Source organism: Cephus cinctus, unplaced genomic scaffold (genome assembly GCF_000341935.2).
Source record: "Cephus cinctus unplaced genomic scaffold, Ccin1 Ccin1_scaffold0774, whole genome shotgun sequence".
In the NCBI taxonomy this organism is placed as follows: domain Eukaryota; kingdom Metazoa; phylum Arthropoda; class Insecta; order Hymenoptera; family Cephidae; genus Cephus; species Cephus cinctus.
This window is the reverse complement of record NW_014333378.1, coordinates 720-16,514: the sequence shown is the minus strand read 5'-3', so window position 1 is coordinate 16,514 and position 15,795 is coordinate 720. Positions and strand designations below refer to the sequence as shown.

Sequence of the window (15,795 nt, the reverse complement as noted above, 5' to 3'; positions counted from 1 at the left end):
AAGGAGTGGCGAAGCATCAGCCACGTGACGTGCATCCAAATGCATGTAGAGTGACGTAGTCACAAAAAATTGAATACGTCATTCTCGCACTTAAAACTAAAACAAGGTGCTTCACTGTTGGCTTCCATGTAAGTTGGAACGTGAACTTCTCCTCGGAATTGCAAGTCGGTGAACGCAGGGCCTGATGATGTTTGCTGAACCGCATATGGTGCACTGTGAAAACCGCAAACCGTCATTCCCCGTGTGCACGAAACTCTGTGGATGGAACCGACGGCCGACCTGGGATGCATACCGGGTGTCCCACGTAGAAATGCTTTAGTGACTGAAAGAAAAATGTTAAACTTGAAATAATAGTTATACTCGACTCTGCTAACCATACGACGACAATTGATCAGCCTTCGTATGTATAGTTATTTACCTGATTCTCCAGTTATGCAACTTTCCAGGTATTATACGTGTGGAAGAATCGTTCGCTATAAAAGCGGCTGAATCAAAGATCCTTGCGCAGTGCAGCAGCGGATCACTGGATCTGCATTTAGAGATAAAATGACAAAGATCGGGATACTGAGTTTCCTACTCATCTCCACTGTCTCGCTAACAGCTGCTGCTCCGTTAATAACCGAGCTTGGTAAGTTTGTCTGGAAAAGATTTATCATATATTATTTTGATATTGGGGTAAAGGTGGTATTTTTATAAAATTTTTGTTCCTGTAGAGACCACTGTACCTTCTGTAGACGATATCACACTTGCTACGGACTTGAAGCCACCCCTAGTGGGAGATGACGAGCATCATGGATTTGTTTATCTCATAAATCTTTACGCGGTGAAGAATACAACTTCAAATTCGACCGACGGGGAGGAGGGAAGTCTGGTACCTGAAGAGGAACCGGAAATCATAGGTAGGTACACTTAAACCTTGAAGGTTCATGTAGAAGACTCTGAGTCTAATCTTAAAACTTTTTGGCAGGACCACTAGCATCGGTATTGTTGGTTATCGAGGATGAAGAAGAACCACGTAGCCTGGATGGTCTTGCCAAGGACCTGGAGGACGAAGGATATCAAGTCGAAAGGATTGTTGAAGAGAGTGGAGAAACGAAGTTCGTTAATCCTGATACGAAGGACCTTAAGATGAAAGGGAAGATGAAGGTTGAGTTGAAGAAGATCCGAAGGAAGCGTTGCCTAAAATGTAAGAAGAAGGGTGGCAAAGGTGCAATCAACAGAATTAATATTTTTTAAATAAAAAGTCGTTTCTTCCAAAAATTTAAAAAAATCATGCGTGATTTTTTTTTTAGGTGGCTATGGTGGCGGCGGTTATGGCGGAGGCGGTGGTTACGGTGGTGGTATACCTATCGCAGTGATACCAGTTTCTATAGTACCATATAGCGGCGGCTATAGTAAACCAAGTGGTGGTGAACATTATCATCAGCCTTCGTATGGCGGCTCAAGTTGTAGCGTTTGCGGAGGGTAAGATGATTGTGGATTGGTTTAAGATTTTTTTATTAATAATATTTATCTAAATCCACAATTTACTTTTCAGTGGTGGAGGTGGAGGTGGAGGTGGAGCATACGCACAAGCCTCGGCCTCCGCATCGTCTTGGTAAGGAATTTTATTTGTATTTTCCAAGAAATTCATAAAACTAAGCAACCCGTGATTGTTTCAGGGGAAAGTGATTTCGAAAATAATGATCGCAACAGTCTCAGAGAAAGTAACGTTTGGAAAGCATTTGTAATATCACAAGCTTCGATAGAATGAAGTTTGTCAATACTCGTTAAGTGTTTATTATGTAGAAACTGTTTATAAGATTATCTTAAACAGATAATAAACCGATATATTGTTGAATAAATAGCGTTAATTTTTTATTTATTTATTGGATTATCGATGAATCGACATCGGGTTACATGCATTATAAAAAATTAATAAAGTTCCTTTTTTAAATTTCAAAATTACATTATTCATAATTTAAATTGATAATTGAAGGACTCGCTGTTGGAATTAGAAGAGCTGCTACTAGATGATTCGGAGTGGCTAGAACTTGCGTTCAATTTGAAACTTCCGGATGCACCTGCTTTGTCATTTGATGCTGCCTGAGCAGTAGCGCCTGCAGATCCAGCCGCACCGGCGTCTGAGAATGCGGCGGCGCCAGCGTTTGCGGAGGCTGCAGCATTTCCATTTGCACCGAACGAGCTGCTTGATTTACTACCAGTTGCGAAACCATCACCGGCATTAGAATTGGCATTGGCATTGGCATTAGAGTTAGCATTGCTGGCAGAAGTGGCGGTGTGTCCTGCATTCGAATTCAAAGAGCCCTGGGTATTACCGGAAATACCTGATGCAGCATTTCCAAGGGACTGAGATGCCTGATTGCCAACTTGACCCTGTACCAAAAAAGAAGGTTCCAGGTATTAAATTTTTTCAGTTCGAAATTTCAACCTTTAGTTCAACATTAGATATATCTGAACTCACCTGAGAAGCCACAGATCCAGCAGCATCGGTAGATCCAGAACCCTCATTAGCACCATCAGCGTTATTGGACTGATCATTGTCAGCGTAAACTATGTGAACGACCGGCCCACTTTGAGCATAATGAGTGATTTTGCCTTTGAGATTGTCATTTCCGTGATTCTGATTTTTCCCTTTAATCTCACTGTGGCCAGCATTAGTGATGGCACCTGAACCCTGAATTTGGGATCCACTTTGCTGGGTCAAAGTATTGGCGTTGGCCTGTTCTTGTTGATTCTGTTGATAACTGCCTTGATTATTCTGATATTCGGAGCCCTGAGCATTGTTATGAGCATTTGCGTTGGCAATTGCGCCAGCTTGATGATTTCCATGCTGTTGCTGATTGGCATTCGCGTTAACCTGAGTGTTAGAATTGGCATGAGCATTCGATTTCGCTCCAGCATTTCCGGTTGTAACTGAACCACTGAGAACTCCAAGAAGATTACTAGATCCTGACGAAGATCCTTCGAAGTTCAACGACGAAGAACTCTCAGCGTTAGATGCGGACCGTGAACTCGAGGAACTGGAGCCTGAGGCGGATCCTTCGAGAACTCCTTGTCCGTTCAAAAACGGATTTCCGTTGTAGACTGACCCAAACGCTCCACCGGCAGCACCAGCCAGAGCTCCGTTGCTGGCAGCATCGGCTGAGCTTGCAGCAAAACTCTGTGCTGCACTTCCTGCTGCAACAAGGCATCCAATTAATTCAACGAAACGGTAAATCAGCTATTTTAATTATCGCGTATTAGAGGAGAAGAGAAAAAAATTTTAATTACCATGTTGTCCGCCGGATGTATTGGAAGCACTGCTAGAAGCGGAAGCCGAAGACCCACTGGCAAGTACGGCCAATGGGAACACGCAGACAAGTCCCAGGAGTAGAAACTTCATGGTTCTAAGTTTCGTAAACTAATGCTTTTCAAATTTGACAGCCGCCTAATATATAGGCGAGCGTCGCTCTGGTGAATATTCGAAAATGACGTCGACTCGTTAAGCAACCGTCACGGAAATGTCTATCTATATATCAAACATTTTCCGATCATTACATTAGGCCGAGTGGAGTAATTCTCAGTGAAAGAGTCGTGGGCCCGAAATCCAATAGCCCAGGGCAGAAAATTGAGATCCAGGAAATACGTAAAAGCAGTTCGCTGGAAAAGTGCCTGAGGTAGCAATGGAAAAATTCAAAGTACAGAACGACATAAACATCATAACAGTCCCAGTAGAAAGTACAGAGGAACCCTCATTACCATCAGCAAAACGTGACGCGCCTGCATGGTTCAGTGACTGGTTGAAAAACTGACCTGCATTAATAAAGATTGTACCGTATCAAAGAGGAAAAATAATAATATCATTTCCGGCAAGATTAACGAAATTTTCTTCGAAGCGGCAAGACAGAAATCCGCCTGATGTCCTACATCGCGATTCCAGGATCTGTTCTATAAATACTGTAGAACAGGTAGAGCAGCTAGCCAGTCCCAAGGACCAAGGTGGAGCAGAAGAGCAGAGGAGCAGGTAAGGTGGCACCAAGAGCATCGGCAGGGATACCACAAGTACCAAGAGCGGTTGGTAACGTCCGCGCTCCCATAATCATGGGCCTTCGTTGGGTGAAGCTAACGGTAACGTTCCGATTCTTTATTTTCCTGAGCTCGCACGGAACGAATTCCCTGCCGAAATGAGTCGACCGCATCTCCGTCCAGGAGTCGTTCAAAAAGTCCAAGAATTCGAGTACCGTGTACGCAGGGGGCAGAGGGGCCTGATTTGGGAGTAAATAGGGGCCCGTTGAAAAGAGGAATAAAAATGGGCGCGTGTTTACCAAATAGGTAGAAAAAGAAATGAGTTCATGCTGGATTTTCGAGCGAAGCCTAATCTCAGTCCCAGTGCAAGTTCAGAGGGACGGATTGAGAAATCTGAAGCCGTTTGGCAGCAAGTTAGTCCGAGACGAAACTTCAATTTTTATTTTGATTTGCGGTACCAGTAATGGCCGACTTACTTCGTCATCCTGGGTGGTAGTATACGTGTATGCCTCTAGTCATTGAGACATTGTAATGATGACTCTGATGATCAGGATCCCCTTGAGATAGGAAGGCCTATGGAAAATGTGGGTTTGCGTGTCGACGGGTCAGAGACAGAGAATGAGAAGAGAATCTGCGAATATCGTTCTGGTCCAGATAATAAAAGGAGTCTGAATTTTTCTTAGGGTTCCTTTTCCGGTCGTTCAACTCTTGGCAAGAGTGGGGAGATCGGTTGGTTTATAGAAGGTAGATATAATGGAGCACAGAGAAACATACACGGCATGTGCTGGAGTATCTTGGAAAAACTGGGCGAACCGGAGAGAACGTAGTAAAAAGTGATCTTCGTGTAAAACAAACTTTACCAGCTTGCCTTCGGGCACGTGAAGATCCTTGTTCACGGAGAACTCACGGAACAGGCGTAGAGCATTGAAAACCGATCAATAGGATTGATTATTTGTCGATGAATAATGTAACCCACAAAAGAGACTTCGGATATGATTCATTGGACAATAAGGCCCGGAGGGACCGTTGAATGACGTCCATCAGGATCATCAAGGTCTGGACGTAGTTTTCATCCGGGTATAATTTTATGTATCCGAGATTATTTTCATCGTTTTTATGTAACAAATTCGAAGTCGTTAACAAGCCGATCCCGGTTCTTATCAACTTAATTACAGTTCCCGTGATATGTGTACCATTCAGGAATAAATTGAGATTGATCAAGATAGCCGAGTGACTAATTGACCAACTGTACATTTGGATTACATTGTATAATATATTCCAGTCGAGAGCCTTTTAGGATCATTTTAATGACAAGAGTGTATCCGATCGAATCGTGAGAATTATCGTGTAACGATCCTAAAACGAGCAGCATTTACTTTGCGTTACTGTAGCAACGAGATACACGTGGTAAATTGTAACTGCAAAGATACATCGCTGAAAGGAACCGGTTCCAAGTTCGCGCAGGTCATTTAGCACGCATGATTCTCTACGCAGCGTCTGAGATCTCATGATTCTACGAAGTCACGAGAAAATCGAAAACTCTGTGCATTACGGTAGTAACTTGGGAACCAATTGACCGTCGACCTTGATTAGCAATGTTACGCGCCCTAGATTGCAATAGGCCCATCCTGCTCCGTTATTACAACGAGGTACTGGATAGACACGTTATGGCACCAGTGCGCGGGACATTAAAAAGCCATTGCGACTGACCGTAAAATTTATATATTCAATTTGCTATACTTTATCCCAAAATAAAAAAATCCATTCGAAAATAATTGGACGGGATAAATAAAATTTAATTGATAGATACCGATAATACGATAAATTGAGCAATCAATCTGTCAAGAGGTTGAGCGTGATTCTTTTGTGTATAAAATCTTATACTTGATTCTACCTAAGTAACTAAAAATCAATAGTTGATTTCTTCCTCTCAGAGGTAAAAGATGACTTAATGATCGCGCAGCCTAACAGGTTGATCGGTATGCGGTATAAAATGGAAAGTGACGCAATTTTAAGCCTCGCCATGGTATACCGATACATAGACTCGCTCCGTGATTGCATATGACTAAAACCTGTCGGTGATCAACTGTCCAGCTTCTTCCTATGACTCCAGTCAATGTTCCTGACCTTTCACCCAGGATACATTGTGATTTTAGATATGATAGCTAGGAAATGACTATATGTATACTCATTGTAATAATAGTACAGGTATCCATCTGGCTACTTATAGATACTTAGAGACTGCTACAAGAATTTAAAGAATTTTTCTATAAATATTCTCTCACGACTACAATTGTACAGTTAACGCTTAATCTAATTGAAGGGAATTAGTTTCATAACGTGCTGCACTTTCGCAAGCTGCTTATACGCCGTAGTGTTTATCGGGCATAGACAGAAGGTGAATATTTTCCAGTTTTCCAGGATTTATGAACCAGTCAGTCATCGATGAAGTTCGACCTTGTGACGGGAGCTATTAGCTCTATGGGACTATCGTAAAAGAGTGAAAACTCGTAAAAGAGCATGTAACGTGCAGCACGTAGCTCGTGAAGCGCAGACATACGTGTAACAGCTAAGGTCACATTGTTGTCACTCCTGAATCCTTTGCCACCGGCACAAGAATTAGACTAAGGAACGTGTTTGCTTAGCGGTACAGAGCATTTTCAGAGGAAAAAATTTACGTGACTTTGTGAACAAAGGCCATTGGTCACACGCGGAAATCGATTCCGTGGTCCATGAGAGTTTACTAGATTTTTTCTTTTATTCCAGAGAGGAACTTCACTCGGATGAACAGGCTCCAGTTTTTCTTCTCCTTTGGCAGATTCACTTCGATCGTCCTTCTGTACTTTCCAGTTGGTCCAGAAGATCCTTTCATCGTTCGTCGCACCATGCACGGAGCCCACGAGGAAAAATCCAAATTTCACAAATTTATAACCACGAAGAAGTTGAGAGTCCTAGGCGAATCTTTGTTCGAACGCTGTCATAGCACAAGGAGAGACAGAGGATGCTGCTTATTATTAATCAGTAGGAAACGGATCTGATAACCAGTCGCTGGACAAACAGGTTCTTGAGGTTTTTCCAATTTTTCCATTGAAGATAGAAAATCCTATATCCCACTAGCGTTAACGGGTCGCCAAATTATTCCAGCGTGGGCAGTTCGTCGTTCTTCGATCGAAAGGATGAAATTTATGCTGAATAATATCGGTGTGGCAACTGGAGCGCAATTCACTTGACGAGATGATGTGTACGAGTGTAAAAAAGCAAAACATCTAACGGTAGCTCGGAGTCGGTGAGCTCGTTAGCTAACTCTTAACTGCCTTAACCTTGCTAAAGTAGCCAGAGCCACTTGCATTAATTTTCACCTCGGTTAAGATCTCTTTGCACGTGCTCACGCTACGCTAGACTTTATCCAAGCATCAGCCTAGCTGCCTAGAGCGCTCGTGCGTAATGCTTATCTTTGACGAGACTCCCGTTTTAATCTAAAACAAAAACAGGATGAGCATTCATCTTTATATACATATATTCATCTTCGCTTACCTGTTCTTATTGATATGCCTATATGGCTTTCCCGTGGTCGCTTCTCTCTAGTGCTGGGATTCTGCTTTGTTCAGCCTTCCGTGAAAGGATCATGGATTACAGCTTGGTCCATGGGCGATCTTGGCGGAATGACCGGTAATAAAATGGATTCTCTAAAGAAAGAGCGCGATTTCGTGACTGCCTTCGAGTCGCCATCTTTCCTTTTATATTCTCTTCCCTCCATCTCTTCTCTTCTCTCCTGGCCAAAGAAATCTGAAGGCAAAAAGGATATAACGAAGAATCGAGGTCGTTCAACTTTGTCAACACAAGAATAATCGCCAGGACCAGCTTACTGTTCCATGTTTAACGATCGCGTTAACGTCTAACTCAGGTTGGGGAATCTTGTTCTGCGCTCCGCCTCCGTGTGCTCACGGCTCTTGTTGGCTGGCTGAATCATCAGCTCGCGTTCGGCACAGCTGTGGCGCAGGTTCACTTTCACATGGATCACAATCGTCATCGCCATTACGAAAGGCCAGTACGATACCTGCGAGTTCGTAAGGCCCACATGATTCGGTCGAAGGTCACTTTTTGAATTCCGCTAACGAATGCGAATTGTCGGTATGTATTCTTCAGATTCTCCAAGATCAGAGCTAGCTTCGAGTTCAGCCCATAATCAGACCTTTGTTCCCTGACGTACGTTGGAACCTGGAGGTCGCCTTGTGACATTTCTTTTGCATGCATTTTACCAAGCCCGTTGGCCAAGTAACGAAATTGGTCTAGACCAGGAAGACGATGCTTCAAGGCTTCGAATCAATCCGGTTTCTCAGATAACAAAATCCAACCGGCATTCTGGCGCCGAAGCCTCATAGCAAATGGTCTTTGATTTCAAACGTCCCAGCTCCACTTAAAGTTTCCTGTAATTTTCTCAATTTCAATCGCGCCGGGAGTACTGTTCCCGATGAGCCACTGGTTTGTACCGGTGCTGCTTCATGACGCCTTTTAAAAGATCAAAGAGACATTCGTTCCATTTCGAATTCGTTGATTTGTTTTTACTTTATTTTTCTATTTCTTTTGACAGCAGCCTCACGTCGGTATAGACTTCACGTAAACTCTTTGACGACAGATTCAAATGATCCGTTCTGGACCGTGGGTTCGTTTAACGTTCACCGATATTTTTTCCCTCATTTTCACATTGTTCGTCTTCTGAAAATAGCCAAGCGATTCCCCCTTTTTGTTCGAATATTAACGGGATGGATGGAACCCCGAGGGGACCTTCTCCTCCAGCGGGAGGGTAGGGGCTCGTAGATATAAAGGAGAGGGCCCCATAGACGGGGGGCCCAGTACCGTTCAAAGATGCAAGCTGCTGGGATGCTGCGTGGAACGGGGGCCATCTTCCTGCTGGCCTCCCTTTTCAGTCTTATTAGCGATACCAGTGAGTAGATTCAATTTATACGAAAGTGTTACACGAGGTGTGAAGTGACTTTTCAAGAAGCGAAACCAGCCTGGGAATTTGGGACTTTTGTCATTCGTGTGAAAGTGACTAGGAATTAGTATTTATGGATTTATGTAAATATCGTGTTGACTGGTAATATTATTTTTAATAGGCGGACTACCCCTACAGCTCTTGCCAAGTATTCCGGGTTACATCCCCGTCTACATCAGGTACGGCGATCAACCCTTAGAGGACATCAACCCTGCACTGGCCGAAGCTTTTAACGAAAATCATGCCGTTTACAAGGTAGGACAAAAAATAAGGAAAATTTTCAAAAAATAAAATTCACTATGAAAATATTTGAATTTTTAGAACGTTCCAAAAATACAGTCCGGCTACGTCCTGGACTCTTCTTCCTTCGAGCACCCAGACGAGGATCACGACTCCTCCCTAGAGCCCAATGAGTCAGAGCCCACGAGAGGTGACAAATCGAACCAAGAACAATCCAGCGAAGAAGGCGATAAGGTGCCCATCCCAAAATTGGTATCCGTCTACGAATTGCACAATCCAAAAGTCAGCAAGATCACCGAACAGGATGATCGTGCGGTGGACGGACTCCTGGCTAAGAATCCAAAGGACTCAAAAGCGAAGCCAGTGTCGGTATCGAAGGAGGCTGTAATCAAGGTGAGCACTTCATCGTACACGTGAGAAATCGGTCCAGACTTTTAATCAACTAATCTGATCGAAAGGAATGATTCATCCAGGTAAGTGAGGCTCCAGTGGACAAGAGCGAGGACTTCGAAAGGATTGAGGTGGATATCGAGAAGGATGAACTCAGACCCAATGAATTAATTGATCCAAATCCAAATTATCCCGAATTACCGGCTGAGCTTACTCAGTATCACAATACAGCTCGCAATTTTGGTACCGTCTCTGCTGATCCTGTTCCTGAGAGAAATGCATTGATAGACACGGAAGAAGACTCCAAAACAGAGGAGAGTCAAGAACTGAAGTCCACCGATTCTGAAAGCCTCCAGCATGAAGACACTATCCAGGAATTCGATTCTTTGTACAGTGAATCGGATCCTTTGAACGAACCCGAAAAATCCGATTCCAATAATATTTCACAGATATTTGGAAGTGTATCCGGAGAACCTGTTCCCAGTGTGGAGACCGTAGAATCTGCAGTGAGTTCAGAGTCTAGCAGTGCCGCACAGAAATTCGGAAGCGTCTCGAGGGAACCGGTTCCCGAGGACGATGAATCCCCAGAGCAAACGTCAGGATCCGAAGAACAGGCTGAGGACGATCGGCACAAGAATGAATCGGAGAATTTCGGTTCCGTCTTTTCCGAACGTGTTTCACATCTGGAGGAACAGTCGAGTGAGGCTGAACAGAAGTCCTTGGAGGTTCCTCAGTATCGTAGCAGCGCCCAGGACTTTATTTCTGTACGAGGCGACAGTGCCATTCCTTAACAAAGCAAGAGACACGACAAAGATCAGAAGAAAAGAAAAAAAAGAGAGACGGGGTCCTGTTGGCTGGATATTACGCTAGTTAGGACTTATGGACGCACTCGAAGGAACAATATCGTTATTTATTTCAAAAGGACACGCACGGAGAATTGGGATTACTTGTTACTCCCAGATGACTTTTATAGGAAAAATTCTTAGTGAAATATATATATTATACATGAACATATACCATTTATACAAAGTTTCATCGTTGCATACAATTATTAATTTTATTGGTAACGAAACATTTCCTGGTCCTCAAGGAATTATTCCTGGCTTCCTGATACTGTAGTGGTCCTCTTCAGATTTCAGGACCAGCGTGGCGGGTATGACGTCTACTCCAGGACTTCTCGAAGTCATGGAATTCGGGACTAATCGTTTAAAGGTACTTTCGTCCACGGTAACGTCCACGTGGGCTCTGTAGTCCTCCAGGAATCTCTCGCTGGAAAGTATAAAAGATCTTTCACCTAGTTTACAGACATGAGCCGGCATTTTCTTTTCCACCGTTGGTATATAAATATCATTTATTGGATGACAGTGAAATTTCCTTGGCTTGAATTCCACTTTGAAATTCTTCATAATTTTAGTCTCCTGAACTTTACGATCTTCTTGGATGATTTCCTTACTGCGAGGATTGCTCGTGACTTCGCGATCTTTGCTACCAGAAATCTTGTTGTCAAACTTCAATCCACTTCCGCTGCCAGCTACTCGCGAATTCCAAAGAGTTTCGTCGGATAACTGTACCTTTGCTATTTTAGAAAGGGCAGATAACCAATCGAATTTCTTTATCGTTTTCTCTTCGTTAGCGACGTTGCCTATTCCTGATCTACTAACGTCCACGGAATCGTAAGGTCTTCCAAAATGTCTGCCGTCAATGAAATTCCTTCGAGGTGGATCAATGGACTCTCCACGAGCTCCACTCTCCGGTACGACAACCTGGAATTGTTGCTTGTCCTGAATTCCTTCGACTTCCTGTTCTCCTGTCGATTGCTCCGCTCTCGCGATAACGAACAGCAAGATAAGCACGTTAACGATAAAGGCGAGTTTGTAATATTCGCAAGACGTGGATCGTGTCGACGTGCGACAGGAACTACGCTCCATATTCACCAGACTGTTTTGGGTCGACCACACATGCGATACGCAGGGAACTGACTGGTTTCGTGTAGCCGGCGACACTGACCGCATCGCACCAGAGAAAAGAGAAAAAAAAGAAGGAAGGAAAAAAGAAGAGATACATCCCCATGTGAATACACATGGATGGACAAGGTGCTTGGTGGAGGACCATTATCTATCTTTAGCATATATTTTCCTTTTGGCCAGGAGACCTTATCTCCTGTTTGAACATTATTCGAATACCGTCAAACTTTATTTCAGTTATCTATCTAGTATGTTTTATTTTACAAAATTTCTTCTCTAGCTATTTGATTATCATTGTCTGTGTTAATCTGTTGAAGATTCTATAATGTCATAACTATGAATTTGATTTTATACATTCAGGAAATTATTGTCAATTTGAGAATAAAAAAAATATTGTTTAGTTTGCTTGAATAAGCAATAAGTATTTGGTGTAAGACTCATAGAAAATTGAGCCTATAATGGCTACTGATGACCAATTTTTTCAGTTACAAGAAGTTATTTTGATTTGATACCGTATAATTTTAATGGTTTAATGGTGTAATGTGACTTTGAAAAATGATTTGCCGCCTGTCAAGTCGGTGGCCTTCGGTGGCACACTGACTTGCGTCGAAAGTATTCATGAGTCTCCTACCAGTCCCACTCGAATAGTAATGGCCGCGCGCTGTGATGTCAACAAGAAGAATTGTGTTACAAGCAGAAGATTTTAAGTATTACGCACGTGCGTTACGGTATAATGTTGCTTCTACTGATTTTGCGTCGTTGAGTTATTTTAGTCATACGGTGTTATGAAGATTCAATACTGAGAAGAAGGTATTTTGGTTTACGTACAGATCAATACTTCGTAGAATAGTAAGTTAACCTGAAAATCTAAACGTTTTTAATGTGTACAGCATAATATTATACTATTGCAACAACTGTTGTAAGGAATACAATATAATTGTCGTAAATCAATTTTGTTTTATGTTCTTTCACTATAGTAATCGTGATTTATCGAAGACTTTGAGGATAACATAACCTTATTGTTCTTTCTTCTACAGGATAACTTTGAAATATCATAATAATTATGGTCTTTGGGTATTATTATTGCAAATTTTGGGATCATGTTCTATTTTAGGTATATTGTCAACCAGAATAATTGTATAACGAGGAGGGAAAATGGCTGGACAACAACATCAATTCCCATCTGGCTTTCCTGCAGCACAGCAGTCAGCTATGAGAACTCAGTTCGGTGGTGGACAAATGGTTTCAGGTCTTATGGGACCTCAGCAAGGTGGTTAGTTATTGTAGGAATAAATATTGTATTAAAAAGTGTCATTCTTTCTGTAACCTTTATGTATTCCATATAGTAGATCAGATGCGGTGCTGAAAAGTACTTAAAAATATATTGTTTAGGATTGGTAAACCCCCAACAGTTTGGTGTTGGTGTCGGTGGAGTTGGTTCAAATTCCATGGGTATGCCAAATGCCCAACAGGTCCTGGCACAGCAGCAGCAGCAACAGCAATCGGTAGCCATGCAGCAAATGCAACAGCAACAGTTGCAGTTGCAACAACAACAGCAGGCTGTCCTAGTACAGCAAAATAGCCAAGGTGGAAATCAGGCAACAACGCCACAAACTCCAGTACCACCAACTCAACCACCTGTACAGCAACAGCAGCAGCAGAATAAGGAGTTCAACACTGCCAGCCTTTGTAGGTTTGGACAAGAAACTGTTCAGGATATCGTCAGTAGAACCTTGGAGGTTTTTCAAACGTTGAAAGTCCTACAACCACCGAACGGTATATATTTTGTATAAAGATTTATAAAGTGATTCAATTTAACATCTTATTTATTTGATATCTGTGAATTTAGGTACGCCTCAGGGAGCTAGTCTAGCTAATGATAAAAAAGCAAAAGTACAAGAACAGTTGCGAATGTTGAAACTACTATTTAAACGCTTGAGACTGATTTACGAAAAGTGCAATGAAAACTGTCAACTCCAAGGTATGGAGTATACGCACATAGAAAGTTTAATTCCTTTAAAAGAAGAATGGGACATGAAGTCTGATGAGAAAAAGACATCTGAAGCATATAGGCTTGCTTGCGAGGAGAGTAAAGAAATCATGGAGGTAAGGCTTAAAACCTTTTAAAACAATTTTTGCTTCCTGAAATGATTGTCATAATACTATTTCAATTTCAGCAAGTTGTTTTAAAAAATAGACACCTCAAAGAAATCATCGATCACCTGAGACGCATTATTTCGGAAATCAACACGATGCTCAATATGCGTCGATCATAATGCTCGCAATCTGAATAATTCTGGGAATAATTTATTATATCATGTTCACAAGAATAAAGTTATTATTTTATAAAAATGCAAAATTTTATATTTTCAAGATATCATGTCACTCACCAACAATTATTCTTTCTTCAAAATCATTTCCTCGAAATCAAAATGTATGACGTCGGTTGTTCTCAGAATAGCTTCTGGCACTTTTCCCAACGGTGTTTCCAAATTTCGGACGTAAATTTCTAGGCAGTCGACGTCACAGCCACGAAATTCACCAGTGACGTGTGAATCCTCGAAAAGATGGAATTCTGCCCGTTTACCTATTCCATACCAAATAATTTATTCTAAGAAATTTCACTTGTGCGCTTAAGTTTCACGCGTCGTACAAGAAAGGCCCGAAATGCATTGCGCAGCTGGTAAGCCAAATTCAAAATCAGACAACCAATAATTTCAATATCAGATTTCACGAACAGATTTTAAACAACTAATCACATGAATCATTGAACAAACTCCGTCTTGAGTATTCTTATAGAACAATTCAATTTTCTATGTGACCAACAATTACTGCCAATGAAATAAGAATACGTTTTCTTCGATTATTGAATATAATACAAATGGTTATTTAAAAAATTTGTATCCTTACCGACTATGCCTGTGACTACACGTAAAAATCGTTCCCTCAGGAAGGCTCGAGCATCTTGTTTCTCTGTTGTTGCAAAGTCATGCTTCTCGACTGCTAATTCAGAAATCATGCTTTCTTCCGGTTTGTTAGTCATTGTTTAAATTATTTAACTACGCTTACGGTACAGAGATGAGTATGGAGGTGCACAATGTTACGGTTTTTGGCGATAACAAAATCATGGCGCTAAATCGTAGCGGCGAGTCTGGAAGTAAGACCCTGCAATCATCGCCTCCGTCGACAATACGAATCCCACCGTAGCCGAGCTAAACGTGAACACGACGCCTAACTTGGCGGGCAGAGGTTCTCCGCTACTCACCGCTGGTTCCCAAAAAAACCCTTAGAACGAGACCGGGGACTAACTTCTCAAGAACTATTGAACAAACCTATTGTTGAAACATTTTTAAGACATTTTTAAGAGAGTGCAGTTCCAACTTGACACCCGTGTAACACCTCAATTTTTCAAAATATTATTGGATCTTGACTTACTTTCAAAATCTATTCAAAACATAAAATTGAAGCTAAATCAAAATCTCGTAGAATCTACGGAGTAGATAAAAATTGAATTGAAATTGTAGAATGTCGAAAATAAATTACAATCAAATTAAAATATTAATAAATTAGGTGTTTTTGTAACACCTCCATTTTTCAAAATATTGGATCTTGGCTTACTTTCAAAATTTATTCAAGACATAAAATTAAAGCTAGATCAAAATCTCGCAAAATCTACGGAGTAGATAAAAGTTGAATTGAAATTGTACAGTATCGAAAATAAATTACAATCAAATCGAAATATTAATAAATTAGGTGTTTTGAACATTAAAATAATTAATTAATTCAATAAAGTAAAATATTAACACTTAGAAATCGGAAATTCTGGCAAAGCATATTCAGAAGTATTGGAAGTTGCCCAAAGTTGTTTTTCCCCCCTAGTCCTGTGCGCGAAAGCCGCAGGACTCGGGGGTTTTCCTCTTTTCCTACATTTCTCACTGTTCTCTTTTCTCGCTCCTCCAGAATAATCTGGTCTTCGTGTATACGATTTACGCATCTTCTTCTCCCCTTGTTCCCTCAGTCATAAGCATCTCTCTTCTTCACTCTTTCTTTTTAACAATCTTCCCCTTTGCCTCTTCAACAACATCTTTCCTAGCTGCTATCACCAAACGTTTCTATTCAATTTTTAAATCTCCTATTCCTTCCTATGTCTCCATCACTCCCCTCCTAGTATATCCTTAAAAACTAAGTTTTTAAAAT

At 41.6% G+C, this 15,795-nt stretch overlaps 6 protein-coding genes across 13 annotated transcripts; 4 read left to right on the top strand and 2 right to left on the bottom strand.

Moving 5' to 3' along the window:
* The first annotated feature begins 470 nt into the window (after positions 1 to 470).
* LOC107270480 (forkhead box protein D1) lies at positions 471 to 1,844 on the top strand. 3 transcript variants are annotated; one of them, XM_015745530.2, is made up of 6 exons: positions 471 to 628; positions 714 to 899; positions 968 to 1,186; positions 1,293 to 1,464; positions 1,538 to 1,597; positions 1,662 to 1,844. In XM_015745530.2, the coding sequence occupies exons 1-6, from the start codon at positions 547 to 549 to the stop codon at positions 1,669 to 1,671; spliced, it is 729 nt and encodes a 242-aa protein (XP_015601016.1). In that variant the 5' UTR covers positions 471 to 546; the 3' UTR covers positions 1,672 to 1,844. The 3 variants fall into 3 exon arrangements, with proteins under 3 accessions (XP_015601016.1, XP_015601014.1, XP_015601015.1); XM_015745528.2 differs by having other exon boundaries at positions 968 to 1,207; XM_015745529.2 differs by having other exon boundaries at positions 968 to 1,207; positions 1,293 to 1,465; positions 1,545 to 1,597.
* Positions 1,726 to 6,777, bottom strand: LOC107270474 (cell wall protein IFF6). 2 transcript variants are annotated; one of them, XM_025087811.1, is made up of 3 exons: positions 3,274 to 6,777; positions 2,465 to 3,180; positions 1,726 to 2,376 (listed from the first exon to the last, which is right to left on the bottom strand). In XM_025087811.1, the coding sequence occupies exons 1-3, from the start codon at positions 3,383 to 3,385 to the stop codon at positions 1,954 to 1,956; spliced, it is 1,251 nt and encodes a 416-aa protein (XP_024943579.1). In that variant the 5' UTR covers positions 3,386 to 6,777; the 3' UTR covers positions 1,726 to 1,953. The 2 variants fall into 2 exon arrangements, with proteins under 2 accessions (XP_024943579.1, XP_024943580.1); XM_025087812.1 differs by having other exon boundaries at positions 2,465 to 3,177.
* On the top strand, positions 2,265 to 7,084 carry LOC112494768. The gene is made up of 2 exons (XM_025087815.1): positions 2,265 to 2,400; positions 6,775 to 7,084. Exons 1-2 carry the CDS (start codon positions 2,331 to 2,333, stop codon positions 7,044 to 7,046), a joined length of 342 nt encoding a protein of 113 aa, XP_024943583.1. The 5' UTR covers positions 2,265 to 2,330; the 3' UTR covers positions 7,047 to 7,084.
* A 1,709-nt stretch (positions 7,085 to 8,793) lies between these two features.
* On the top strand, positions 8,794 to 10,644 carry LOC107270475. Its single transcript, XM_015745521.2, has 4 exons — positions 8,794 to 8,953; positions 9,126 to 9,259; positions 9,326 to 9,637; positions 9,718 to 10,644. The coding sequence occupies exons 1-4, from the start codon at positions 8,875 to 8,877 to the stop codon at positions 10,423 to 10,425; spliced, it is 1,233 nt and encodes a 410-aa protein (XP_015601007.1). The 5' UTR covers positions 8,794 to 8,874; the 3' UTR covers positions 10,426 to 10,644.
* On the bottom strand, positions 10,614 to 14,774 carry LOC107270481 (gem-associated protein 7-like). 3 transcript variants are annotated; one of them, XM_015745532.2, is made up of 3 exons: positions 14,509 to 14,771; positions 13,989 to 14,185; positions 10,614 to 10,903 (listed from the first exon to the last, which is right to left on the bottom strand). In XM_015745532.2, the coding sequence occupies exons 1-2, from the start codon at positions 14,639 to 14,641 to the stop codon at positions 13,995 to 13,997; spliced, it is 324 nt and encodes a 107-aa protein (XP_015601018.1). In that variant the 5' UTR covers positions 14,642 to 14,771; the 3' UTR covers positions 10,614 to 10,903; positions 13,989 to 13,994. The 3 variants fall into 3 exon arrangements, with proteins under 3 accessions (XP_015601018.1, XP_015601019.1, XP_024943584.1); XM_015745533.2 differs by lacking the exon at positions 10,614 to 10,903 and adding an exon at positions 13,225 to 13,358 and having other exon boundaries at positions 14,509 to 14,773; XM_025087816.1 differs by lacking the exon at positions 10,614 to 10,903 and adding an exon at positions 13,775 to 13,894 and having other exon boundaries at positions 14,509 to 14,774.
* On the top strand, positions 12,243 to 13,950 carry LOC107270478 (mediator of RNA polymerase II transcription subunit 30). Of its 3 annotated transcripts, none has more exons than XM_025087814.1 (5): positions 12,243 to 12,447; positions 12,713 to 12,868; positions 12,991 to 13,374; positions 13,448 to 13,704; positions 13,776 to 13,916. In XM_025087814.1, exons 2-5 carry the CDS (start codon positions 12,754 to 12,756, stop codon positions 13,872 to 13,874), a joined length of 855 nt encoding a protein of 284 aa, XP_024943582.1. In that variant the 5' UTR covers positions 12,243 to 12,447; positions 12,713 to 12,753; the 3' UTR covers positions 13,875 to 13,916. The 3 variants fall into 3 exon arrangements, with proteins under 3 accessions (XP_024943582.1, XP_015601011.1, XP_015601012.1); XM_015745525.2 differs by having other exon boundaries at positions 12,244 to 12,447; positions 12,713 to 12,871; positions 13,776 to 13,950; XM_015745526.2 differs by having other exon boundaries at positions 12,246 to 12,408; positions 12,713 to 12,871.
* Positions 14,775 to 15,795: the final 1,021 nt, after the last annotated feature.

Bases quoted from the DNA above. Each gene is read 5' to 3' on its own strand.
- LOC107270480 (XM_015745528.2), top strand. From the start codon at position 547: ATGACAAAGATCGGGATACTGAGTTTCCTACTCATCTCCACTGTCTCG. The intron at 1,208-1,292 runs GTGCAATCAACA...TTTTTTTTTTAG, and splicing joins TAAGAAGAAGGGTGGCAAAG to GTGGCTATGGTGGCGGCGGT. The intron at 1,465-1,537 runs GTAAGATGATTG...TTTACTTTTCAG, and splicing joins AGTTGTAGCGTTTGCGGAGG to TGGTGGAGGTGGAGGTGGAG.
- LOC112494768 (XM_025087815.1), top strand. From the start codon at position 2,331: ATGCAGCATTTCCAAGGGACTGAGATGCCTGATTGCCAACTTGACCCT. The intron at 2,401-6,774 runs GTATTAAATTTT...CTTTTATTCCAG, and splicing joins ACCAAAAAAGAAGGTTCCAG to AGAGGAACTTCACTCGGATG.
- LOC107270474 (XM_025087811.1), bottom strand. From the start codon at position 3,385: ATGAAGTTTCTACTCCTGGGACTTGTCTGCGTGTTCCCATTGGCCGTA. The intron at 3,181-3,273 runs GTAATTAAAATT...GCCTTGTTGCAG, and splicing joins TACATCCGGCGGACAACATG to CAGGAAGTGCAGCACAGAGT. The intron at 2,377-2,464 runs GTGAGTTCAGAT...TTTTTGGTACAG, and splicing joins CTGGATCTGTGGCTTCTCAG to GGTCAAGTTGGCAATCAGGC.
- LOC107270475 (XM_015745521.2), top strand. From the start codon at position 8,875: ATGCAAGCTGCTGGGATGCTGCGTGGAACGGGGGCCATCTTCCTGCTG. The intron at 9,260-9,325 runs GTAGGACAAAAA...TTGAATTTTTAG, and splicing joins AAAATCATGCCGTTTACAAG to AACGTTCCAAAAATACAGTC. The intron at 9,638-9,717 runs GTGAGCACTTCA...TGATTCATCCAG, and splicing joins CGAAGGAGGCTGTAATCAAG to GTAAGTGAGGCTCCAGTGGA.
- LOC107270478 (XM_015745525.2), top strand. From the start codon at position 12,754: ATGGCTGGACAACAACATCAATTCCCATCTGGCTTTCCTGCAGCACAG. The intron at 12,872-12,990 runs GTTAGTTATTGT...TATATTGTTTAG, and splicing joins TATGGGACCTCAGCAAGGTG to GATTGGTAAACCCCCAACAG. The intron at 13,375-13,447 runs GTATATATTTTG...CTGTGAATTTAG, and splicing joins AGTCCTACAACCACCGAACG to GTACGCCTCAGGGAGCTAGT.
- LOC107270481 (XM_025087816.1), bottom strand. From the start codon at position 14,641: ATGACTAACAAACCGGAAGAAAGCATGATTTCTGAATTAGCAGTCGAG. The intron at 14,186-14,508 runs GTAAGGATACAA...GGTATGGAATAG, and splicing joins TGTAGTCACAGGCATAGTCG to GTAAACGGGCAGAATTCCAT.